The sequence below is a fragment of the Macroventuria anomochaeta genome (genome assembly GCF_010093625.1).
Source record: "Macroventuria anomochaeta strain CBS 525.71 unplaced genomic scaffold BU25scaffold_6, whole genome shotgun sequence".
Classification (NCBI taxonomy): domain Eukaryota; kingdom Fungi; phylum Ascomycota; class Dothideomycetes; order Pleosporales; family Didymellaceae; genus Macroventuria; species Macroventuria anomochaeta.
The window spans coordinates 584,755-609,668 of NW_022985367.1; the positions used below are offsets into that span (position 1 = coordinate 584,755).

General features: G+C 51.1%; 9 protein-coding genes and 1 non-coding gene across 10 annotated transcripts; 4 read left to right on the forward strand and 6 right to left on the reverse strand.

Annotated features, from left to right (window-relative positions):
- Nucleotides 1-581: 581 nt before the first annotated feature.
- On the reverse strand, nucleotides 582-1,883 carry BU25DRAFT_386950 (putative phosphomannomutase). The gene is made up of 3 exons (XM_033704415.1): nucleotides 1,666-1,883; nucleotides 1,238-1,485; nucleotides 582-1,142 (listed from the first exon to the last, which is right to left on the reverse strand). The coding sequence occupies exons 1-3, from the start codon at nucleotides 1,765-1,767 to the stop codon at nucleotides 674-676; spliced, it is 819 nt and encodes a 272-aa protein (XP_033564978.1). The 5' UTR covers nucleotides 1,768-1,883; the 3' UTR covers nucleotides 582-673.
- A 688-nt stretch (nucleotides 1,884-2,571) lies between these two features.
- BU25DRAFT_t36 lies at nucleotides 2,572-2,642 on the forward strand. The gene has a single exon. It is a non-coding gene; the product is annotated as a tRNA-Gly (tRNA).
- Nucleotides 2,643-2,652: 10 nt separating this feature from the next.
- On the reverse strand, nucleotides 2,653-3,141 carry BU25DRAFT_408067 (uncharacterized protein). The gene has a single exon (XM_033705715.1). The coding sequence runs from the start codon at nucleotides 3,100-3,102 to the stop codon at nucleotides 2,899-2,901; it is 204 nt and encodes a 67-aa protein (XP_033564979.1). The 5' UTR covers nucleotides 3,103-3,141; the 3' UTR covers nucleotides 2,653-2,898.
- Nucleotides 3,142-4,787: 1,646 nt separating this feature from the next.
- BU25DRAFT_408068 (amino-acid permease inda1) lies at nucleotides 4,788-7,530 on the reverse strand. Its single transcript, XM_033705716.1, has 4 exons — nucleotides 6,831-7,530; nucleotides 6,717-6,774; nucleotides 5,544-6,661; nucleotides 4,788-5,490 (listed from the first exon to the last, which is right to left on the reverse strand). Exons 1-4 carry the CDS (start codon nucleotides 7,113-7,115, stop codon nucleotides 5,236-5,238), a joined length of 1,716 nt encoding a protein of 571 aa, XP_033564980.1. The 5' UTR covers nucleotides 7,116-7,530; the 3' UTR covers nucleotides 4,788-5,235.
- Nucleotides 7,531-8,832: 1,302 nt separating this feature from the next.
- Nucleotides 8,833-9,744, reverse strand: BU25DRAFT_248019 (uncharacterized protein). Its single transcript, XM_033701601.1, has one exon. It carries the CDS (start codon nucleotides 9,618-9,620, stop codon nucleotides 9,126-9,128), a length of 495 nt encoding a protein of 164 aa, XP_033564981.1. The 5' UTR covers nucleotides 9,621-9,744; the 3' UTR covers nucleotides 8,833-9,125.
- Nucleotides 9,745-9,876: 132 nt separating this feature from the next.
- Nucleotides 9,877-11,299, forward strand: BU25DRAFT_446387 (uncharacterized protein; the record flags this gene model as incomplete). Its single annotated transcript, XM_033709483.1, has 4 exons — nucleotides 9,877-10,202; nucleotides 10,312-10,445; nucleotides 10,689-11,001; nucleotides 11,184-11,299. Exons 1-4 carry the CDS (start codon nucleotides 10,196-10,198, stop codon nucleotides 11,297-11,299), a joined length of 570 nt encoding a protein of 189 aa, XP_033564982.1. The 5' UTR covers nucleotides 9,877-10,195.
- A 632-nt stretch (nucleotides 11,300-11,931) lies between these two features.
- Nucleotides 11,932-13,594, reverse strand: BU25DRAFT_419126 (general substrate transporter; the record flags this gene model as incomplete). The annotated part of the gene is made up of 2 exons (XM_033707917.1): nucleotides 11,932-13,430; nucleotides 13,480-13,594. 2 exons carry the CDS (start codon nucleotides 13,592-13,594, stop codon nucleotides 11,932-11,934), a joined length of 1,614 nt encoding a protein of 537 aa, XP_033564983.1.
- Nucleotides 13,595-14,525: 931 nt separating this feature from the next.
- BU25DRAFT_361963 (glycoside hydrolase family 2 protein) lies at nucleotides 14,526-17,726 on the forward strand (the record flags this gene model as incomplete). Its single annotated transcript, XM_033703715.1, has 2 exons — nucleotides 14,526-15,154; nucleotides 15,200-17,726. 2 exons carry the CDS (start codon nucleotides 14,526-14,528, stop codon nucleotides 17,685-17,687), a joined length of 3,117 nt encoding a protein of 1,038 aa, XP_033564984.1. The 3' UTR covers nucleotides 17,688-17,726.
- Nucleotides 17,727-18,084: 358 nt separating this feature from the next.
- BU25DRAFT_488932 (aldehyde dehydrogenase) lies at nucleotides 18,085-19,954 on the reverse strand. Its single transcript, XM_033711384.1, has 3 exons — nucleotides 19,696-19,954; nucleotides 19,200-19,633; nucleotides 18,085-19,149 (listed from the first exon to the last, which is right to left on the reverse strand). Exons 1-3 carry the CDS (start codon nucleotides 19,805-19,807, stop codon nucleotides 18,235-18,237), a joined length of 1,461 nt encoding a protein of 486 aa, XP_033564985.1. The 5' UTR covers nucleotides 19,808-19,954; the 3' UTR covers nucleotides 18,085-18,234.
- Nucleotides 19,955-20,980: 1,026 nt separating this feature from the next.
- Nucleotides 20,981-21,679, forward strand: BU25DRAFT_483602 (uncharacterized protein; the record flags this gene model as incomplete). Its single annotated transcript, XM_033711174.1, has 2 exons — nucleotides 20,981-21,396; nucleotides 21,454-21,679. 2 exons carry the CDS (start codon nucleotides 20,981-20,983, stop codon nucleotides 21,677-21,679), a joined length of 642 nt encoding a protein of 213 aa, XP_033564986.1.
- Between the last annotated feature and the right edge of the window lie 3,235 nt (nucleotides 21,680-24,914).

Below are 24,914 nucleotides of genomic sequence, written 5' to 3' on the forward strand. Positions count from 1 at the left end.
ATGATCTTAGTCACTGGTTTCCGGCGGCCATGAAGATCCCCATTGAATGAGTATGTTGATGCAATAACTAGCAAGTAACGAATCCTGCCCGTATACACGATATCGATTCTGTCCCAGTTAAATGGTAGTGAAGGTGATGGACGCAGAATGCTGATATGAACAGATGCTAGGAGTAATGCGTAGCAATGTGATTTAATCTGGAACGATGTGTTCCAATCGTGATTCTTGTTCTGCCATCTATTAGAACGGCACCACAGTTTGGCATCATACTGACAAAAGCCAGGAAATGCATATTTTTGTGAGCGAAATTGAGTACGGCTGGACGACGCAAGGGAAACAATACTGACTCGCAATAGCCTTTACGTAAGTGATAAGACCTAATTTGGTGGAGCAGGACTTAACGAAATTAGACAGAATGAAGAACCCCGTCGTCACTCAGCATAAGCCAAAACATGTGTTTACCACAATTGCTTGCTTCGCATATTGATCCTGCTGATCCTGACTTGCACACCAAGTCAAGCCCACACATGCCATAGTGGTGATTGCTAGATAGTTTCTGGACATGAGGTTAAAGTTGAGTTGTGCAATCTCAAGTCTATTGTGATGATGCTCGGACTCTACTCAGATTGAATTCTTTGCAATACATTTCGCATTTAGCTTGCCCGTCAACCGCCTATTGCTGAAACGACTTGAGCAGCTCCTGCAGCTGCGCATATGTGTCATCTGGGTTCTTTACCGAGTGGCCGATCGTCCTCTCATCGCTGTAGATCTCGTAGTCATTGCCACCCTTGTGTGTCTTGTCACCAAAGAAGTGGATTGTCTTGTAGTCCACGCCACCTTCCCTCTCCTTCTCTTGTGCGATGAAATTCAGACAGAACGTCTTGTCCCAGCCGGTAGGGAACACGTCGAAGGAGATTTGTCCGCCGATCGAGTATGTGAGACCGTAGTCGGGAAACTCTTCCTTCAGCTTGCGAACCATGGTTGGCCGAATGTCGTGCTCGATGTCGTATTTCTGGTACTCGTTGCGCTCTTCGGTCGAGGCGTTACGGCCGATGGGAGAGACATTGATCATGCCGTTGCGGAACTCGACGAAAGTACCACGCTTGACTGGGATAGCGAGGTCGGCAATGTAGTGAAGAATCCTGACAATTTACGTCAGCCTTGAGCTCTTCTGCCCGCTGAATACCCGGCTGATCACACCCGTCGCAGTGCGCTCATATGAGAGTGGAAGACGTACCAATTCACGAGCTTGTTGTACTTCTCCTGCCCGATCCACCCAATGAAGCTCTGGCTGGCCTGCTGCTCTCCCAACCGGTATGCTGTGAGACCGTTCTCGGCGAAGCAGAAGTCGAAGAGGGATGTGACGTTGACGTCGGCAGTCGCGAGCTGCTCCTGCTGTTTGGCGAGGTTCGAGCCGCCTACGAAGCCAATGGCGACCTTGTGACGGAGCTCAGAGAGCAGCTGGAGCATCTCTGGCTTGACAAGCTGATTGAGGTGTTAGTAAAGTGTTCATAACGCCGTGAACATTGCGATTGGAAGAACTGGGAAGTTGCTCTGGTGGTAACAGAGAAGATTGCTGAGCCCTGAGGAGCCGAAAGCGTTTGGGCACTTTCGTTCGTAGGGTTTGCAAGCATTGAAGCTCTAAAGAGCAACAAAACTTCTTACCTGACGCGGCTTTGTAAGTGTGTCATCGACATCAAACAAAAGCACTGTGTTCTTGACCGGGCGCTGGTCGAGCGGAGGGTAAACAGAAGCTGCAGCGGCCATCTTGAAAATTGTGCTGATGTCGAGTCTTATGGATGGTAATTGAACAATCGTATGAGCGATAGCTACTCGTTTTGAGGATTTAAGAGTGAAAGTATGTAAGGGAGCTTCAATTGAACTTCGTGTCTTTTGAGGGGTCTTAGTCCTCACCGCCTCGGAACACGTGGGGTCGTCTTCTAACTCGATTGCGACTACCTCCAGGGTCCATGGCAGGGGCTGGTCATGATGTTCGAAAACACCACGAACTCCAAATACGGAACACAGTCAAAGCAGCTTTGGTTGATTGTGATCAATTCCTATATAGAAAACACCTTGCAAGTAGCTTTGGGTACATGAGGATGACATGAATACTACATATATACTCTAGGCTTCATGGTCAACGCAAGGATCAGTCTGAGCTTCTTGGCAACATGAGAGCTTATGCAAAGGATTGCGGGACAGTGTAACACGTCATTGCGGACGCGACTTTGACAGAGTGTCCTTTGTGCGATTGGTCGGTGTCGACAGGTGTTCTCATCAAGAGTCAAACATGTGTACGATTCGTCATGCTGAGGAAGATACACGGCACGCCTCCCAAGCGGTCTATCGCAAGAAGTTAAGGCCTGGAGAATACATGGATCACGAGTGCTTGTTTGATCACGCGAATGAAGTAGAGTAGATATCGGCAATCGCTTCGATGAGCGCACGTAGAAATGCACGAGCCATGCAAGGGGACCGGTCATGCATGAGGAAAAGTGAACGTCAACATTGTACTATCCAAGATTGTTAATAGAATATATACTTTACATATTTATTAGATTACATCTAGCATTCTTGGTCCAACGGTAGGATAATTGCCTTCCAAGCAATTGGCCCGGGTTCGACTCCCGGAGGATGCATAAGATGGTTCTTGTGTCAAAAGCATCTGTTATTTTTATTTCAAACGGTAAATCCACCAACGATATTCTCTGTCTCTTTTTGCAGTCTGAAACAACCCGGCATTGATAAACTTCTCACCGCTCTTGAGCAGCTGTTCACGCGCATTGTTGTTGTTGTTTACGCAGTGCTCAGTACCTGTTCCAATTATGACTTGATTATATCTGCTTTTTACCACCCAGCTAATCAGAATTCACGGCACTGAGCCCACGATGTCAATCAACCAAAGACGAGCAACATTATAATCAGCACTCCAATCTTGCTACGGTAAGGACATGCGCGCAGGTAGATGGAGGGGCGGCGAACAGGAGTGTCTACCTCTAGCACGACTGGCTCCTCAGACCAATGAAGTGCATAGGGAAATCTCTTGCACCCAAGCCCTCCCAACCTTATCGCTGCACTGGCCAGCAATCGGACCAACATCGCTAGCAGTGTCTTTGCAAAGGACCCCGAACGGTGCTCTATCTGAACGATTGATCAGTACCATATCAAGAACACACGGCAACTCCGCAATACTTGGGGCTCACCTTGTTGCACAGGAACATTCCGCATTGGTACGAGCAGCTGACACTCGCACCACGCCTTGCCTAGGTTCTTGAGATACGTCTCACCATCGACACACCACCACCATTGGCCCACACGGTTGGATGTGGGGTTGGAGGCCTAGCCGCAGTTGAACTGGATCCAGGACGTCAGTCTCAACTCAACGCAACATCACCATTACGAGAGGGTGGCGACGTCCGCTCTAACACCTCTCGATCGGGCTGAAGGCGCTGCTTTCTGTTTAATTGCGCCCGGCCAGTGGCTCGGATGCCTCGGGTAGCAGGTCGGGCCTGAGTGCTTGCATCTCATAGTACACAGAGTCAACTGTGCCCTTGAAGACCTGCCCGGGAAAGCGATCGTCAGTGACTTTCATGTTGATGATCGGGAGGTCGCCAAGGTGTATCTTGTTGGCGCTGCGGGGACAGAAGTCTTGCTTGTCTGGCACGGCTGCAGCAAGACCTGGTGCTTAGTCAGAACTCGGTGGAGAAGATGGCAGGGAGAATGAGGTAGGACGCACTTTGGTGCTGAGTACGGTAATGAAGATAAGGGATGACTTCATGGTGAAGTTGTGGTATGACTTGTTCTGAGAAGACAGTGAGTAGGAGCAGTGAGGATTGGAGTCGAGCCTGTGTCTCCTTTCGAGAACTTTTCAGCCATTCTTAAGTACTTTGTCTTACAGCAAGCCAAGAGAAGTCACTTTGTATGCCAACGCATAATCAACACTAGCGATGCTACCATGGCCTACCTGTACATGCGTAGTAGCCCCATCAGCTACTAGCGAGTACTGCCTTCTCTCTTCGTGCAATCTACCAAATAGCTGGACTCTTCGTTCTCCATTTAGACCTACACTACTCCTTTTTGTCGGCTGATACATGGATTGCCAGATCATACAGTTCTCTAGTAGTCTTGGTTCCCCTTGACCTCGTAACCTACCTCATTGATGGATGAACCTGTCGTCTTGCCTAGGCGGCGTATTGAGATTCGGAAGGTCATCTTTGCGGCACAGTTCATGGAGAGCGTAGCCAAGTCTAAATCGGACCGTCGAAGCACTGCTGTAGGCGCGAATTGTCTATCTCGGAGTGTTGCTCAAATGGAGGATTCTCATTAGGGAGCTGTCCAGTCCATTGAACAACACATAGCTTGTCCTTATTCGGCATGCTCGACATACACTGGATATTCCTTCACTCTATTGCGGTGCAATTGTTGCATCTTGCTCGAGAAACCGCGCTTGCGTCGACCATTGTGTAGTTGGGTAATCTGAAGCAGCTCCAACTTGCAAAGACTATTCGTGGAACCAGCTGCCCTGCATTTTGCCACCCCTGCTCCTTTTATCTCTGTAAGGGACAAATCAGGGACCGAGGAAGACGAGTGCAACGTCTCAGATTCGTTACCTTTGAATAGCAGGACCTTTTGTTGCTTGAGGTTGGTACACCCTGTACAAAATCACGAGCCACTGTCTTTATCAAGCACCACGGATAATGCGAGAACAGGATTCGATGCAGGCTTTAAAGTCCATTGTGTAGTGTTGACTTGTGGTCTAGCTCACTGTCGGATGTAATATCGAAGAGAGACACAACTTCTTCTTTCGGCATAACTTCTCTTGGAGCTTCCAAGTTTGCCATGCAGCTCTAATGCCAGGATAAACTCTTGCTGCCCTTGCCATTGCCCAGTCCTGATACACTTCGCATACAGTATCGACGGGCTCGGTCTGGCATGTAGGATGTGGTAAAAACTAGGGCGCAGCAACAAATAGAGCTTTTAGAGGCCTGCGTCCAAGTTAGACTATAGGAAAGCCATGGCATAGAAGCCGCCTGGAGCTGATGATTCAAACACATTGCAGGTAAAAAGGTATTGTCTCGAGAATAGAAAAGTATGAGAACTTTCTTTCATTCGAGCGAAGGTAAGTATTACACACATAACTAATAGGTATCATCTCTGCGTCACCACATTGCGACATCTCCCTAAAGCATCCCATAACATACCGTTAACACGACAAGTCATGCAATAGTGTGTTTAGAAGATTCGGGCGAAGAACCGCTTCCATACGGGCCAGGTCTTCATCTCCTCGCGCTCGCGATTGATGAGGTCCCAGTCGAGCTCACGACGGCCGGTGTCAACATCCATCTGAGAAGTCCTGAGCCATCCAGTGCGCTTCCAGAAGTAACCACAAATCCAGAAAAGCGCGACGACGAAGAGAGCAAGGTAAGCCGAGAAGAACTGCTCGGCGGTACCGGTCTTGCTGCCGATGGGGGACACAGCGGTGTAGAACTGTTCCACGTTAGATTCTGAAATAGCCAAGTGCGAGGAGAAGAGAAGCATACCTGAGCAACAAGAACAATGAAGATGATGGTAAGACCGAGCCAGGATCCGTAGACACCACCAGCTGCCTTGAATGGAATCTCATCCACAGTGTGGCCGTGGTAAGCCCAAGCCCTGCGGAAGCGGATGTGGGCGAGGCAGATGGATCCCCAGGTGAAGAGGGCGGCGAGACCAGAAAGCGAGACGAACCAGTTGAAGACTGTGACACCGGTCGTGGCCATGTTCATGTAGGCGAGAGCACCCCACATGAGGACGAACACGACGGACCAGAGCGGGCGACCGGAACGGTCCATGTAGGTAAAGACCTTGGGGGCGTATCCTTGTTCGGCAAGGGCAGTCAGAGTACGAGAACCACCGTAAACACCAGAGACACCGATGGAAATAACGGAAACCAGAATGACGACATTCATGAAGCTGTCGAATCCTTTGAGACCGCCATCCCGACCGACAATGACGAAGGGCGAGGCGTTGGCGCCAGATTCACCGAGAAGATCCTTGTTGTCAGAGCGGACGAGCAGACCGACGAAGGTAAGACCGAGGACGTAGAAGAGGGTAATACGCCAGAAAATCTGACGAACAGCACCGGGAAGCGACTTGAGAGGGTTCTTCGTCTCGGCAGCCGCGAGACCGACAAGCTCGGTACCAGAGAAGGCGAAGGCAGCAGTGACGAAGACACTACAGAAGCCCTTGAAGCCATTCCTGAATGCGCCGGGGTCGTACCAAAGACGGGCACCCCAGTACTCGTTGTAGATACCGTTATCGGGGCCTCCACCGAGAACGAAGATCAACGCAATGATCATGAAGATGACGGTCGCAGACAACTTGAGACAAGAAGACCAGAATTCTTCCTCAGCGTATCCCAGGGTTCCGAAAACGTTGATGAGAATGATGAAAAACCAGAATATGAACATCCAGACTCCAATGGAGACGCCAGCGGCGCTCGGCCAATATGCGATAGTGAGTGCAGCAACGTTGATTTCGAGCGGCAGGACAATAGCCCATTGGAAAACGTAGTTCCAACCCATGGCGAAACCCCAGGATGGATCGATGAAGCGAGTAGAGTAGGTGTAGAAACCACCAGAGACCGGGTACATGACAGCGAGTTCACCAAGAGCGTATACTGGAAGCTTGTTAGATCCACGTTCGTTAACTAAGAGTGCCACAGAGCTACAAACCGACGTTGAAGATCATGATACCCATGATGGAGAAATCCAGGAAGAGCGAGGCAGGGCCCTAGGCTTAACATTAGTACGTGCTTCTGCAGTGAATGCTCGGATGACACAACTCACACCAGTAGCAAGAGCTTTACCAGAACTGACGAAGAAACCAGCACCGATGGAACCACCGATGGCAATCATGTGCAGATGGCGCGTCTTCATGGACTTGTCGAGGACAATCAATGGGCCACCCTTGGGACGACGCTGGAAGGACTTCAGGTTGAGACCGTTGCGGGTCATGAAGTCCTCCTGTTCACGCCATTCACCCTGGTACTCGCCCTCCTGGGAGGAGACGGTGGGTTGAGTAACGCCATGGGGGGCCTTTTCGTCGACGGGAGCGACCTTTTCGTGGTCCATGATGGGCGGTCTGCGCAAGAAGGAAGGGCAGAATAAAGAGCAAGAGCAAGGTAGAGGCCGGGCAGGCGCGCTCTTTAATGTGCAACGGGATCAGCAGAGGGAGTGCAGCGAGTCCTTTAGCCTGTTCCGCAAACAGTCGACTGGGGCTCGCGGCGCGACCGACCAGGTAGCGATCCCCTCTGGATGCGTGTGCACGGGGCACACAGAATGAGAGACTACTTGGCTGGCAACCGGCGCATCCTTCACGGTGGGAAGCCGGAGCTCGAGGGCAGCGGACTGATACGCTCGCGCGCGAACGTGAATGGCTGACGCACACGATCACGGCCGCTCTGCCTGTCAAAGAAGCGTTGGACGAGAGCGCGCTAGCAGGGGTGGGGGCACGGCGGTGCTTGGCTCTTGCCATCGCGGGGACGTTCTGCGCATTGGCATCGGTGGCGGGGAGTGCTGGGCAGGCCAGTGGGAATAACTGTGGACTCTGGGGAGGCCCGTTGGTCAGACCAGGTGCCTGGAGCGGAGATGAAGCCCAACGCGGACTGATAACCACACCTCTCATCCGTAGGCACTACGTTCCAGCAATCTTTCTAGAACCAGAGCAACTTCTGGGCACCAGCTTGGCCCCGCTTGCTGTCGGATGCGGATGCTTTCACTCATCAGACGGAACGCCTTTTGTCTTGTCAGCTGCCCGTCTGGGCATGTCCACCTTAGGCGCGAGCTTGCAGATAAGATGCCACCCTGCCGCGGCGCGCTACACTGCAGCGACCTTCGAGAAGAGCGTTCTCAGTGGCTGTGAAAGAGGCCAAGCAATTGGAAGGGAATTGAAAACGAATTCCTTCGTGCTTAGCCTGGCCGTGCTCACGTGTGCGTTCCCGTCTCTCGCCTACGCTACTCACCTGCCGTCTTGGGCTAGCTCCACGGCTTCAATCAGCACCCTTTCAGGGCATCGTTCACTTGACCGCCGTATCACCACCATTCCTCTCATTTGTCTTTGTCACAATGGAAAGAGTGGCTGTTGAGGCGTCTCATGTCTTTCAACTGTCGACACGAGCAGACGGCCGTAGCCACCGAGGTTGACAACTTACCCCAGAGTATGGCCAAGCCAACACAATAGTCTGCGCGGCGCGGCGATGTATTGTTTGCGCGCCTGCGTCGTGATACCCCTATGTTACGTTGGACCCTGTCCCATGAACACGGATACTCGGCGCTGCTATCATTGCATCAAGCTAACATCGCCAAACACGATGTTCGGTGAACCCTTATCAGTACGTGGGGGGTCGTTCTTGCCTGCGAGGCGCAACGCTGGCATAAGAGGCTGAGCAGCTCGTTCTTCAGTCGCTGATATCGAACTCAGATCTACGACGCTGACCATCGTCAAAACATTGCTGCGCATTACCGTCATAACCAAGAGAGCGCCTCGCACCTATGACTATACCTTTACCGGCCAATTACAGCCAATCGCAATCAATAAAAACGGCCATCGAGCTTACTCGCGTCGTTCCCATTCGCTAAGCACCGTACGCGATCAGACTAGTGTGCACTCAAATCGAATCTTGTATGGACGCAGTTTCTGCAATTTGAGAACGCTGACATCATGAATCGAGACAACCATTATTTGCCTTGTTGAATCACTCTTATCGCAAGACGTCAAAAGAGGCACTCGGAAATCCACTTTTCCTCGTGTTAGGCGGCTCCACTGATAACTGACAGTTGGGATGTCTAAGCTTATGATCTCCCACACGGACACTTTTGCAGACCCACGATATCTGGGTCCACGCGCGTGCAACTACCATACACTGTCAACACCACAACGCTTGTCGTGAGCGCGACATTGCACTCTCTTCCACCTACCATACATTGTACGTATCCAACGTTCGCAACGTGCTGCCCCGCACAAGGTTCTGTGAGCAATGCAGGGCTTCGGCAGCACATTCCTTTCGGTCAGACCTCCTGCGATGTGCCTTGCGTTGGTGTCTTACACGTGTAGCTGATCCTGAGGCTCTGTACAAGTGTGGTCTAACCACCTCTCACCGGTCCAACCACTCGTGCGATAGGGACTCGAGAGTCGGGCCGCACAACGTCTGCCCGCAGTAAGAGCTTGTTTGAGGGGCGCATTTGAGCTCCTCGTGCACGTTGTTGAGGCATGAAAATTTTCAAAGATACACTATCCTCAGCCACTGGTGTGATATGACAACAGCGCAACAAACGACGCCGATCGCCTGCATGCAAGAATTTCCAGAGGCGCACCGAGTGTTGAAGTTCGTTCTTCAATCTTTGACGGATAATCTGAGTTGCGGCGTTCAGCCTCAGGCACAGATTTGATCGGCCGACACAAGCCGCATCACGGCACCAACGCGGCACCGCCGGATCACCCCAGCTTTTCGCGAGATCTCCCAGACGAGGGTTCCCGGGGCGCATTCCCGCCCGTCTTATTATGGAGCTGTTACGTGAGAGAATCCATTTTGAAACCTCGGGCCAGCTGAGTTGAGGCGCACCACGATTGCTACTCATGTCATGGTGGACCTTCCCCAGCTTACCTTCCTAGACCATCGTATTGAGGTCTTGCGAAGTCTGCGGGGTGCATTACCGCCCGCACGCTTTACGTGAAAGAAATTCACGCAAAACTAAAGCAGCCATACTGTAAGCACGGAGCCTAGGAGGCCTGACAAAACATTCAGCTCAAGCGTAGCTAGACCACGCAGCATTGACGCTTTTGACGCGCTCATACCTGGCAGGCATTGGCGGAAGTATCAGTGCGTATGATATTGTCTATTTCAGATTACGTACAGATACTCAGACTCGATAAGCTCTCAAGCAAAATCTTCAATTTTTGTCCACGTACACCAATAACCCTGCTCACTGTCTATAAATCGCAAGGAAACCACAAGAACCCACAAAAGCCCATCAGCACACGTAGACCCATGCCTGGGCTCCGCTGCTAGTGTCCGCTGATCTTGGTGAGAGAGGAACATGCAGCACTAAAGTCCACCCCATGTAAAGCCGCGTCGCGAAGATAAGGTACAGATAGAGCATTGTTCCGTCGGAAGGAGCTTCAGATCCGGCGAATCGAGTTCGTGACGGACGAGATGCAAAGTAAGCACAGAGCCAGGACAACCTGATAGGTGTTCCGCCATACGGATGTAACAACAGCAACACAACTCAGATCCAGAATAGAGCAACTCTAGATACCATCAATCTTCAGGTGTACAGCAGACCGCCGATACCGCTCGCACACATACACCATCCAAGATCAAGCTCGAGATCAAACCCACCCCACACGCTGAAGCGACTACGTTTGCTCGTCATGGGCTCTGCAACAGCTTCGTCCACGGCTTTGTAAACCGGCTCGTCGAACTCGCCAAAGAAGGCGACGCAGAGAGGCGATTCATAGCCGCAACCCGTTTAGCAGCGAGAAAGTGGTAGAACTCGATCTTCATCTTCTTCCGCTCGGCGTCCGCTGCGTCCACTTCATCAACCCCATCAGCCGCGATGGGTGGATCAGCAAACGAGCACCGCCGCTCCAAGCCCTCCACCTCTTCGAACTCATTACTAGAAGCAGCTGCGCTGTTGCCGGCATAGGGTATAGCAGGCGGCGTTCGAGGCCATAGAAACGTCGGACTCGAGCCGTTCCACGTATCGCCCTCAACCATACTCGGGGTCGCCGTCCTCAGGAACGTAGGCTGCCAGCTAGGCGTACCTGGCGATGGAGTCGTGCTCAGCAAGAAGGTTGGCGATGTAGGCGAGATGGCGCGGTCGAAGATCGATAGCGGGGATGCTGGGAGCAATGGCGAGGCGATTCTAAAGAACGTTGTGGCGGTAAGGCGTGGCTATGGAGGTGAGAGGGTGGGGTTGACTGGCGATTGTGGCGACATAGGTGATATAGGCGAGATTGGTGAGTATGGGAATTGAGATGAGCGTGGTGTTACTGGTGTGTATGGTGAGAGGACCTAGTACGGTAATGTCGGAGGCAGCAATAGGCGTGGTGACACAGGTGGCCTTGCCGTGACTGCTTGATGTGGTGACAACTCGGGATGATCAGGTTCAGAGTAGTAAGACAATGGTGTTGTTATAAAGGTGACATGGGTGACGTTCGCGGTGATGAGAAGCTCGTAGGGAGGATTGATGGCGAACTCGTACAAGGCATTGATGGTGAGTTCATAGGAAGTGGCGATGGGGTCTCTGGATCCTAAAATGAAAGTGATGTGACAGGAAGGGTATCACAGTCGGTCGGAAGAGGGTGTGTTTCTCATCGAGGAGTGAATGGGCGACGAAGACGCCAAAGCCCCGGTTGTAGGGATGGCGATAGATAAAGAATTGGCTCTGACGCGAGCCAGGTGCATGGTCAGTGTTGCTGTTGTTAGTGACTCGACGATTGAGATGAGATTACCGGGCCTAACGATCGAAGGGTGATGGTCGTCTTCCTTTCTGTTCCTCTGTCGTATTGTCCTCTGCTGGTTGTGTGAAACAATATCAGTGCTCAAGTGCGCTATCTTGCACAGCCCAGATTAGCAATGTGGTTCTGAATGTTGTAATCTAACAACCGAGACACACGAGCGTGCGTCAGTCAAACTGAATCGACTATGATATCTACGTGGATGTCATGTGGGACGTTAAGTCAGTGCTGGAAATGTGGCTTAAGACGCGGGAGCTGAAGCATCGACATGTTGTTTGCGCAAACAAACGGAAAAGGAGATTTTGAGTAAGGCAAAATGTTGTTATTCATTACAATCGATTGATATGTGATTGAACTCGTGGATGGAGCCCAAAAGCTCCGCATTATAGCGCATTAGGGGTATATCAAAGTCTGCTTCGTTTCACCATTTCAAGCCTCAGTGACGTTGTGAACCTGTCCACCAGCAACTTCAATCTTAGCACGCTTGAGAGACGCATTGCGTGGGTTGGGTGCCTCGAAGATCTCCTTGAGCTCTTCTAGAGTCTTTCCAGCCGTCTCGACGAAGAAGAAGTAGATGAAGGCGATCTCAACACAAATCCATCCGATATACACCAGGTACAGCTTCCAGCCAATCTTCTCCATGCCGACGGAGATACCATATGTGTTGACAACCATGGCAATGTTGAGGAAGAGGAAGTTGGCTCCACTGCCTTTCGCGCGCGTCCTGTTTTCGAGACACTCGACGGCGTACAGAGTCTGGAGTGGTGTCCAACCCCAAGCGAAGATGATACCGAAGCAGTAAATCGAGACGATGGTGCCGTAAGCGAGATCGTTGGTGGGCTTTGCGGTCGCGGTGAAAGCGGTCAACAGAACGTAGAAGAAGAGCGCACCAGCTAAACCACCAAGCAGCATCTTGCGACGGCCAAGCTTGTCAAGGAGAGTGGCTCCATAAATAGCGCCAAGCATACTGAAGATGGGGTTGATTGCGTTGATGAGCAGCTGCTTGTCAGGGTCGGTGATACCGGCGTTCTTGACCATGACGGGCATGAAGTAGGAAACGACGTTGTTGCCAGACCATTGACCGAAGAAAGCCATAGCGATAACCATGATCATTCGGTAACGAGCTGCCTTTGTGTTGTACAGCTCGCGGAAGTCCCACCAGGGGTTGTCGTTGCGTGTGACAGAAAAGTCCTCGGTGATTTCGCGCAACTGAAGCTGGACAAGGGGGTGGTTCTCGTCACCATCGCCGTGGTATTTGGCCATGATCGCAATAGCCTCCTCACGCCTGTCTTTAGCGAGCAGCCAGCGAGGCGTTTCCGGGAAGAACATGATGCACAACATGACAAGTCCCGGAATGAAGCACTGTACAACAGTAGGAAGTCTCCAAGCCCAAGAGTTGCCGAAGTTCTTATTGGTTCCGTATGTCGTCCATCCTGCGAGGATGTTGCCCAGCCACCAGAAGTTGTTATACATGCCAGCCATTGTGCCTCGGTAGGCGGGGTGGGCCAACTCGACGGTGTAGGCAGGTCCAGCAGCAGAAGCGATCGAGGCACCAAATCCGAGAAGGAAACGGCCACCGATGAAGTGTCCCATGTTGTGCGCAGTGGCCTGAATAGCGGTACCAACCAAGACAAGCGCGCATCCAACAAAGATGCACATACGGCGACCGTACCCATCAGCAAGGAAACCGCAGAAGGGGAAAGCTGCAATCTGTCCCAAGTTGTAGATGATGAAGATGATACCAGTGCTGGATCCCTCGCCAGACAGACCAAAAGTGCTCTGATACGGCTTCATGGCGTTGATAGCTCCCATGAGAGACGAGTCGAATCCGTTCATTGTCGAGACAAGGTAGCCAATACCCATGATCATGTACAGCTGGATCATGCTCTTCGACCATAGCTTAGGTTTCGAGGCCTCAAGAGCAGCAGCTTCAGGATGTTAGTGCCAACCACGGTTCAGTAGATGCATATAACATACCAAGAGCTACCGAAGCAACAGTCTTCTCCACAACATCACCGCCCTTGCGGATGTCATCGTCCACTGCGCTCATCTGGTGGGTGACAGTACCCATGTTCTCTTTGTTGTCCGCCATCTTGCGACTGAAGCACGACAGAGTAGACGTTGAAGCTGAGCAACCGTTGAAAGTGATCGACAACGACCCATACAACCCGGGGAGTGGGTCACTTTATAGACTTGGTGGAAAGACAGGCTTCTCCGCAAAACGGGGAATGCCAGAGCTGCATGAATTCTGCGCCGAGGCAGCTGCCATGTTCAACATGCTCCGATGCCTGTTTCTCACTCATCAAAGCTTGTCGGTAACCGCCACCCGACTCGCCAAGTGAGCTTGTGCCATCGTGTCGAGGTCAGGCAAGCTCAAAAACACTTTAGCAGGAAGACAGGGCGCCTGAAGAAAGCGGATACAATGCTACGAAAAGGATAGGCAGCGGCTGCGACTCCTAGATTATCGCAGTCATTACGAGATGGCTGAGGATGCGTAGTCAAACATGATTCGCGAGTGCATGTCTTCGGCTGCTATGCGAGTCGCGGCAGAGGGTCTCGACGAGTGTGGAGAGAGTGTCAACTGCGCTACGAAAGCGTGGAGACAAATTCGTGGAGTGATCCGGAGAAAATGTGGGCCAGGATGCGGAAAACGTGCAGGAAAACACGTTGGCGCTAAGACAAAGCAGTGAAGGCTAATAGCATTGTACCGAGATTAAGCCATACTCAGTAGCAATCCCGCCGATCTCGCATGAACCCCGCCCGATCCAACACCAGCGTGATCCGAGCAAACCTCAATACGCAACAGTCCATTGCAACCCGTCGGCTATTGCCCGATTACTCTGTCTGCATCACATGAGGAGCAAACTACAGTCTTGGCTTCAAGATGCACACCCGGACGGCTTTCCCAATCAGTACATGCAACATTCCGCGGGACACAGTACTCCGTGTATTGTGGAGCAACATGGCATTTTATCAGTTGAGCAAATGCGCTCGCTAATTTCTCTGTCTTCAATACATCCATCATGACTTCAGGCGCGCATCCAGCAGATCTCCCAGACTGGAACAATCTCAAGGTTCTGCACAAGGGGACTCTACCAGTCCGTGCCTACTTCCACAACTACGCATCAGAGGCCGATGCTTTGACGTACGATGTGAGCAAGTCCAAAACGCACAGCCTTTCCGGAACGTGGAAGTTCGAGCATGCCTATTCACCCTTCGAGGCTCCCGAAAGCTTCGAAGCGCCTTCATATGATACCTCCAAATGGAGTGATATTGCCGTGCCAGGCATGTGGCAGCTCCAAGGATTTGGAAAGGGACCGCAATACACGAATGTCCAGTATCACATCCCGGTCGACCCTCCAAATGTTCCCTTCACCGAGAACGAGACTGGCTCCTACGTAAGGAAATTCAGCGTTCCAGAAGATCTCAAGAGTGGTCAGATCCGCCTCAGGTTTGAAGGTGTCGACTCCGCCTTCCACGTCTGGGTGAACGGCAAGGAGATTGGCTACTCTCAGGGAAGCAGAAATCCCGATGAGTTTGATGTCACCCCAGTTGTTGACAAAGATGGCGAGAACACTCTCGCAGTTCGAGTGTATCAACATTGCGACGGCACATATATCGAAGACCAAGATCAATGGTGGTTGTCCGGAATGTAAGTGTCAGTACTCTATCTTGCTTCGCCGACTAACCATTTTAGCTTCCGCGATGTGTTCTTGGTTGGGTTTCCCAGCGAATCCCGTATCGAGAATGTTTTCGCTCAAAGTCTCCTGGACTCTTCGTACACAAACGCTGAGCTCAAGGTCAAGGTCAGCACCACCGGAACCGGGAAGGTTTCGGTCAAGCTTCTGGACGCAGAGAATCAGACTATTGCCTCGGAAGAGGCGGATGCGAACACAGGATCTACAACAGATTTCAGCATCTCCGTTAAGGACCCTCTGAAGTGGACTGCAGAGTCGCCAAACCTGTACCATCTGGTGGCTTCGCTTGATTCGGCGCAACATGTTGCTCACCGAATTGGCTTCAGGCAAGTTGAGATGAAAGATGGACTAATCAAGGTCAACGGCAAGCGTGTCGTATTCCGCGGCGTCAATCGTCATGAACACCATCCACAATCTGGAAGGACCATCCCACTCGACTTCCTCAAGCGTGACCTTCTGACCATGAAGCAACACAACGTCAATGCCATACGTACATCGCATCAGCTGAACGACCCACGACTATATGAACTGGCAGACGAGATGGGTTTCTGGGTTATAGATGAAGCAGATCTGGAATGCCACGGTTTCGAATGCATCGCCGATTCTGCACTTGACGCTAAAGAGCGCGCACTGCCCTTCCGCGAGCGACAGCTTCTGACCAGGGCAAAGGCTGCTGAGTGGACCACGAATAACCCAGATTGGACCGATTCATATGTTGACCGTGCTGAGCACTTGGTGAAGAGAGACCAGTTGCACCCCTCTATCATCATTTGGAGTTTGGGCAACGAGGCCTTCTTCGGCCAGAATTTTAAGGCCATGTACAACCACATCAAAGCGTACGACGACAGCAGGCCCATCCACTACGAAGCCGATATCTACGCAGAGACCATGGACATGTACTCGAGGATGTACCCGCCGATCGATGAGATTATCAAGTTTGCTGAGGACAAGACCAAGACCAAGCCTCTTGTGCTCTGCGAGTTCATTCATGCTATGGGTAACGGTCCAGGCAACATCAAGGAGTACATCGATGCTTTCTACAAGTACCCCACCCTTCAGGGTGGTTTCGCTTGGGAGTGGGCCAACCACGGTCTCCTCACGAAGGACAAGCAGACATCAGAAGAGTTCTACGCTTACGGTGGCGATTTTGACGAAGAGGTCCATGATGGCACATTCGTCATGGACGGTCTGGTCAACTCTGATCACACCCCTAACGCCGGTTTGGTGGAGTACAAGAAGGCTATTGAGCCTGTACAACTGCTCGAATTTGATGAAAAGAAGGCAAAGTTCATCAACCGATACGACTTCGTCACACTCGATCACCTAACATTGCAGTACTCTACCGTGTCCGAATCTGGTGCAGAAGCCAAGACTGGATCCATCGAGATTCCAGCTGGAATTGCAGCAGGCCAAACATTTGGAATCGACCTTCCAGAGGTTGGCGGATCTGAAGGCGAGGTTCTACTGAGCCTTTCGTTCCAACTGAAGAGCGGAACGCCATGGTTGGAGACGGGCTTTGAGGTCGCCACTGCGCAGGTACTAGTCATTCCAACTTCTTCGTTGAAGGTATCGTCTGCCTCGGGCGGCAAACTCGATGTCGATACCACCTCTAGGAACATCATCAAAATCACCGGCGGCAAGTCGACATGGACCTTCAACACCTTGCATGGCACTCTCACTTCTTGGAGCCGAGACTCAACCGAGCTCATCTCCAAAGCGCCAGAACTCGACTTCTTTCGTGCTCCCACCGACAACGACATTCCTCAAGATGGCTGGGACTGGAACGACAAGAAGCTCCACCTTGCCAAGCCGTTCACTCGCAAGGTCGAGTGGTCGCAACCAGGTAACGGAGAGCTCCAGGTCACAGTCCACCAGCGTATCGCTCCGCCAGTCCTGTCGTGGTCAATCGATAGCATCATCCTGTACACATTCAGAGCCGATGGATCCTTATCGATCAGGGTCAATGGTATTCCGCAGGGTGAGAACCTCCCACGCACACTTCCCCGTATTGGGCTCGTCACGGAACTGCCCTCGCAGTTCCAGAACGTGGAGTGGTTTGGTCGTGGCAAGGGTGAGTCATATCGCGACAGCAAGCTCTCCCAGCCCGTCGGCAAGTACAGCGTCTCTAGTGTCGACGAGCTGTGGGTCAACTACGAAGTGCCTCAGGAGAGTTCGAACCGCACCGATACGCGATGGGTAAAGGTCGGTGACGGCAAGAGGTCACTGTTGGCACAGTTTGTGGATGTGAAAAACGACAGCAAGGACAGGAGGACTTTCGATTTCCAGACCACGCACTACCGCATGAGGGATGTTGCTGAGGCTAAGCACCCGCATGAATTGAGAAAAAAGAAGAGAGACGAAGTTGTATTGAGGCTGGACTCGGAACACCATGGTTTGGGCAGTGGAAGTTGTGGACCAAGGACGCTAGACGAGTATGCTCTGCTGACGGAGCCGTTCAAGTTTGAGATCTTGCTGCAGGCTGAATAGAGCAGTAGAACAAACACGAGCGAAAGCATGGAGGAGCACCGATTATTCTCAGCTTTTTTCAAAGTATAGACTTATGACAACAACTCTTTCCAAGGAGATATGTTCACCGGTTTGACACAATCACAGTCGCATCTCTCCACCCAGACTTGTTCGGTGAAGGGCGAGGGGCGGATGATCTGGTAAGTGTCCCTGCCTGTGTAATCATGCTCGCGGTAAGGGGAGAGGGATGGGTTGGTGTGTTTGACCAAATTCGAGTTGAGATGGGCCAGGGGTAGTTGTAGATTTGCTGATAGAATGGTCTTGGGCGGGGCTTGAATAGCAGGGAGGACCTTGATAGCGAGGTGAAAAGGCGTGCGTGGATGATATGGCTTTTGCACAGTGGTGTTTTGACGTTTATCTCAGCGGTAAAAGACCATTTCTTGGACAAAGACATTGTGACTCGAAGGCGTCCAGAAGTATGAGATATAGAGAGCAGAATCATATTGCTCGTGACTCTTGGAGCTCGTACGTCTTTCCACAATCGGGCTCCTTCTCATTTCAAATCAGATCACCCTCCAATCCCACTAACCCTAACATACACACTCTTAACCTCAAGGTAGTGCTCCATACTCTCCAGCAAACTCTCCCGCCCAGTCCCACTTCCCTTCCACCCACCAAACGGCAAGTCCAAGCAGGTCGTCGGACTCGTGCAATTGACGCCCAGCATCCCGCTTTCCAACTTCTTCGCCACTCTGATCGCCCTCTCGAGGTCCTTTGTGTATAAGGATGCGTAGAGCCCGAACTCAGTGTCGTTTGCTTTTGCGATGGCTTCAGCTTCGGTGGCGAAGGTGTTCACGATCACGACGGGGCCAAAAATTTCTTCTTTTGTGAGGCGCGAGTCTTCAGGCACGTCGGTGAAGATAACGGGGTGAATGTGGTGGGGAGAGACCTCGTTATTGGTGGCGCCTGCGCCGGTGTCGATAGTCGAGCCTGCTTCCTCTTTGCCAAGGGCAATGTATTTCTGCACAGTCTCATACTGTGTTTTGTCCGCTTGTGGGCCGTGGTTGATACCGAGGCATGTTGGATCGCCTAATTTCCGTGCTTTGGCTATCCGTGCGAATGCTTCGATGAACTTGTCTTTGATGCTCTCTTGCACGTAGATCCTGCTACTGGCGAAGCATGCCTGACCGGAATTGGAGTTGATGCTGAGTTCTGTCTCTTTCGCTGCTTGCTCGATGTCTGCGTCGTCAAAGATTAACGAAGGCGACTTGCCGCCAAGCTCGAAGACAACTTTCTTGAGGTTGGACTTTGCAGCAGCGATAGCAATGGCGCGACCTGTCCGTGTTGAGCCTGTGAAAGAGAGGGCACGGACTTTCATGTGTTCAGCCAAGGCTTGCCCTGAAGTCTGGCCGTGACCCGAAAGCACGTTGATCACACCTGGTGGAAATCCGCACTTTTCAATCCATTGCGATACTTTCCAGGACTTTGACAGGGTTAGTGAAGCAATGCCAGGACGAGAAGTAGTGGGCTTACTGTCAATGGCGCCTTCTCGCTGCTCTTCACCACAACACAATTCCCGGCAGCCAGCGCAGGTGCGACCTTCTTCGAGAAGAAGATTAATGGGGCATTCCATGGGATGATTACAGCCACAACACCAAACGGTTGTCGTAAACTCATGTTCAAGAACCCCGGCGTGTTCAAGCTGGTATGGCCTTGCGGATACGCAGCTTCAGCGAAATAGTTGTACTGGGTCACGGCATAACTGACATCAGTGCCGTGCGTGCTGATTGGCTTCCCCATGGAGATGGCATCGAGTCGTGCGAGTTCGTCTTTCTCTGAGATGTGCAACTCAGCTAGCTTCTTCAGTGGCACACCGCGCTGCAATGGAGAAAGAGCGCTCCATGCTGGAAAGGCGGCTTGAGCTGCGTCCACGGCAGCGTTAACATCGAAGAGCGTTGCTTCTGCAACTGTGATTGTCTTGTCAGCACTTGGTCTATCATTCCATGTTTTTAGGTAGCGTAAATCCTACCTTTCGCGACCAGGTTTCCAGTGTGTGGTGAGAAGAGCTCGAATGTACCGTTGTCGCTTGCTGGAACAAGCTTGTTGTTGATCAGTAGCTGTGTTTCGATTACGTCTGTCATGTTGTGTAGTTGAACCTGAAAACCAGGGGAAGTTCACAATTAGATTGTAGAATAAGTCTACATATTGCGCGTGCCTCGATGTCAATCTAAGCGAAATTTACGCGATATTGACCTGCTAAAATCCGACTAGGTTTTGAAGCAAAGGGGGTGCGATTGCAGCGGAAGACTCGGTATGTGGAAGGCCAATTGCGTTTTTGTAGGGAGTCACTGCACGGCTCATTACTGTGTCCGTGCGCGTGCCGACTAGATTCGCGTGACGACCGGGTTTTACTAGGAAAAACAGCAAAATATAAGAAGTTTAATCTTGAATATTTCTACTAATAGTAGAGATATTAAGACACTTTCTATTAGAAAAGTATTCAAATTCTCATTATTTGTAACCTTGTGAAAAAAAATCTAATAATTTGGCTGTTTAACTAAGTTTATTTTTTATTAGTAAAAGAGTAAAGTTCAAAGGTTAATAAAATCTTCTAACGTACCTCACGGGTGAGTTGGTCACTTTTGCCAAGCCCCCACCAAACCACCCTTTCTGTTACGGTATATACTGTTCGGTTCCCAGTACCCATATCTATTGGGTTACTGTACCTTTTTGGTTGGTGTAGCTCAGGTGGGACCGAGCCGAGCCCTCACAGTGAGCGTATGTTCAGCGAGTTGGCTGATCTACTCGAGCCAAAACGGCGCAAGGTAAACAGTCACTTACTGTCGGCTCTACAAGCGCTGCGCGAGTGGATTCGCGCAGGTTTTACGCCTCCAACAGGTGCGCAAACTGCAGCGTTTACTGACAATGAGGTGGAGTCAGAGTACTCCATAGCAGACTGGGAAAGCGATACATACTAATTCTGTACTGTAGGTTTCTTCTACAACACCAAGTCTCTTAATTTAATCAATCAACCAAGTCAATCGAGCCTGTACAGTAATCTAATCAAGTCAATTCACTGCAATCAATGCGCTAAACAAGCCAATCCAAGCGGATGCCGCCAACTTGATTGACTTGCTTGTTGACAACCCTGATCAGCACTCATCCACAACTCCTCGCCTTTGACATCAATCACGAAAGACAATCAGACTACTCTCAACTTTGCGGTCATAGTTAGTTCGATACCAATAATCGCACCAGCAACTTCGAACATTTCACTTTCCCTTACCAACAATGGCTATCCTCAACATCCTAACATGCCAATGTTCGCCAGCCGGTTCAAGCTACCTATACACATTGTCACCGGTCTCCTCGTCATCATCATTATTGGCCTCTCGGTACCCCGACTCTTCATGAAGAACCAACCACGAACTCGAGCCGGCACGATCGCTCTCGGCATGGCGAGCACGACTCCAAATCGCTCTGTATCCCAAGAGACTAACAACGCCCAGGGAGACAAGTCACTCATTCTGCTTACGTACATGCTCGCCGCCGAACACGTCCAAAATTTCAAGAGATGGCACAGCTACAAAACCAATGTCGTCATCAGCTGCCTCGAAATCGTCGTCTGGGGCGCCGTCGCATTTCTCGTCTTCCAAGGCAACCTGAAGACATGTGTAGGAGTGACTTGCTATCTGAGCTGGGTCGTGGTCGGTATTGCTGTTGTCATCAAGTGAGTGTCCACGTCGGTGTCTACATCGTTTACAAATGCTAACGTTGACGTTCACAGTCACCTCGAAATTTACGCCTCGGCTATCGCTACTCGAGAGTTCCGCAATTACCGCAAGATGCGCGATGGCATGCCTCTTTCTTCTGTTATGAGCCGTGGCACCGACGAGGACGAGATGATGCAGAGATTTCCTCCTCAGCCGGAGAATGCGTATCAGGGACATCGTGAGCAGCGTCATGTAGCGCCTCCGAGGCATCATGCGCAGGTTGTGCGTGGAAAGCAGTAGGGAAGTATCCAAACTTTGCGAGGAGGAAAGGAGTTCGGAGAATACAAACCTAGACCGTCGATACTCTGGGGACAAGTCTGATGGTGGAATTAGACTAGAAGTCTAGAAGAAGAGCTCGGAGTGTTACTTCGTGTACAACACATTTTCAACAACAGCATAGAATTTTGCGATTCAGAATCAAAAGTTGACGATAGCTGTATACAAACATTGCTCCAAATTTCAAACGATAGTCCGTGTATACCGCGGTCACCCGAAACTTGTGTCCTTCCGGTGCCGCCCAAGATCCTCGCATGGTATGTCCACCAGTGGTAGCCAGAAGCTAAACAACGAGTACCTCAATGGTAGACCTAGCCGTGGGTTCCACGACCGCAGAAGCTGTGGCCCGGCTCCTTACAATAGTTCTCGTATCCATACGAGGTCTGGTCCCATCCCTTAAGCTTGTAGGTTGCCCATCCTGACCGGTACTGACCACAAGTTGCAGTGATCTTACGCGAGGTGTCCTGTCGCTCAGACGCTTTGCATACTTTGAGTCACGCTGTAAAGTTGCAGTAGTATGCTACAGTACAGCCTGAGATGGAGTAGAAATCCTTGTTCCAATCGACCGATGCACCGTTGCGGCACTGTGCGTCCAGCTGGTTATTGGCTGTGTCCGTGTCGGCATGATTTAGGTCATCACCACCACAAGTGATCGCGTCGAAAGTATCGCGTTTCGTGCGGAATTGGCGCTGGTGGTGAGTTCAGATGGTGTTGCTGCCGCAGGAGCTTGATCATTTTGATCAACCAGAGTGTGGACTTCTTGACCGTCGACGAAGGACACTGCGTAGACACCATCGGGTTGGTTTTCTGGGATAGTGAAGGCAAGGACCGGTGAAAGGAGTAGAACGAGGGAAGCGAAATGCATGTTGACGAAGGTGCGGATTTGGTTCCTAACAACTAATAGTTGGATTGTAGAAAAGTTGAGTGCTTGCGGGTTGACAAACAGGTAGCTGCGCGTTGGTGAGAGCTTTATACTTTCTGTGAAGTCAGTCAGCCAGACCAAAAACTATACTGACTGCCGTCCTTCATGTCAAGTGGTGAACGCGTGTAACCTCCTTCAGCCTGAGCAAATCAACCAACTACCCAATCGATAACCCATGTTAACAGAGCGTAACAGACCTCCCTGCCAAACCTTTTACCTCTTTTGCCTCTTTTGCCTTGATGCTATTAGGGGCACATTTAAAGCAGTGCTAAGGTCGGTATTCTGAAGATCATCTGACGAATTGCCACGGGACCCCAAAGCACCTCCTTTGTGATGTTCAGGGCACTGTCATCTTTGGGGAACACAAAGAAAGGGGTCTACAAGGCCGACAATTCGGCTTCATACCATAAGTATAGGACTTCGGAACAAATGATTGGTATGGCTAACCGGTAAACAGTCCTTCCGCATGATGGCTGCATCTACTAGGTTTTCCTAAGGTAACAGGACTATCGCAATATCCAATTGCAGTGCTGAACAGCTTGGTTCCGAGCTTATACACAAACAGGCAGACAAGAGTATGTAGGGTTGCGCCAGCTGGTACCACCTGAGCTGAGCTGAACCTCAGCCTTCCCATTGGGGCTGTTCTTACTCCATGGCTAATAGCGATGCTATTGCTTGACGGCAATAAGCATTGTCTGCTAAGAGTTAGGCGGGCCTGATAGGCACGGAGGGTTACGGACCTGTGGACAAGCTGATTGAGGGGCAGCGCGGTGCTGAGTCAGCAGGCACACAGCTTCAGGAGAGAGCTGCATACAGAATGAAGTCTACCTTGGAGATCAGACGTAACTCGAAGAGAGGCTACCATCGACCAGACTCTCGCCGGAGAGAATGATGTCTAGGGAAAGACTCATAAGTCGAGTCATTTGTAGATTAGGAACGTTGTTGAGTCGATTCAGTTGCCTATTCCAACTGCTCCAATTCTGCTCCAAATTGGCCGACTTCCTCCGTGGAGCGCGCCTTGAGTGGGCCTCAAGCTCAACGGGCGCAGGGTCCGTGGCTCCACACAGTCTAAAAACGCTCCTGTAAAGGTGTTCCAGGTTTTGTGCACCACAGCAGCGCAAACTCAAATCAATGGGGACAGTCGGTGACGTGCCTCGCGTGGCCGTATCGCCAAGGTGCAGCTGTCAGGCGTTAACTGAGAGATGCTCAAGTCGCAGTCACAGTCGCAAGAACGTGTTACGACCAGTGGTACACTAGGACAAGGATCGCTCTCGCGCTAACGCAGGTAACGACAGAGCAACGACAAACCTTGGTTAATTGAGAAGCAAAACGGACCAGCCACCAGGCTGCATATATGCTCTCACTGATCTCACAATCTGAAGTAGACCAACAGAGCATACAGAGCAACTCCACATAACACGCTCTTGCTGATCTCGCTGCTCTCACTGCTCTGCCGGATCACTGAGAGCATACGGATCACTACGCGGACGTGCTTGGTATATAGTGTCACGGATGCTCTGCTCTATGGTTATATATTGGGACCCATACGGGCCACCACTGGGACCTTGGAGGGTAACCACCAAGAACCAAGAGTATATAGCCACCTTGAATCCCCAAGGCTGACCCCTTAAGGATTCATCTATCTATCTTACTACAATATGCCCTTTTGTCCCATATCCAGTCCCCTGTCTATAGTGACCTCACATCATTTCCCTTTTCTGCAGCACATTGGCATGGTCTATCCACGCAACACCTCTAGCAAGTGAGTCAAGAAACTTCATGATAGGAGACAGTGGTGAATCTTGGTGCAATTGCATGGGCTTGCGGATATACAATGTTTGTGACTCAACCTCCTTTGCGCTGGTTGGTGTTCTGGATTCCCATAGGGTAGTCTCTGGTGGTGGAGGTGTTGGCGTGCAAAGGACCATGTCAAGCTTCAATAGCACCCGCTCTGGGTCCAGGGGAATCAATCCAGCACCTCTGAAGCCTGTGAAGATATTTTCCTTTGTAATAGTCTTGTAATAGGCTGACTGAAATGCTGTGTTGAAGTCGTACTTTAAGCAAGGCTCGTAAGTACTATTCGATTGGTTCTTGGGGATGAGTAAGGCGTGAAGGAACAGTGTGTTGAAGTGAGTGGATTGTGTTGGTTGATCTTGGGAGCTATTGGCTAGAATCGATCGAGACTATATAGTAGAAGGGGATAGCAGTGAAGTGCAGCGGGCCGTTAGCAAACACTGCAACGGACCGCTAGCAAACAGATGGCGATCGGTGGATACC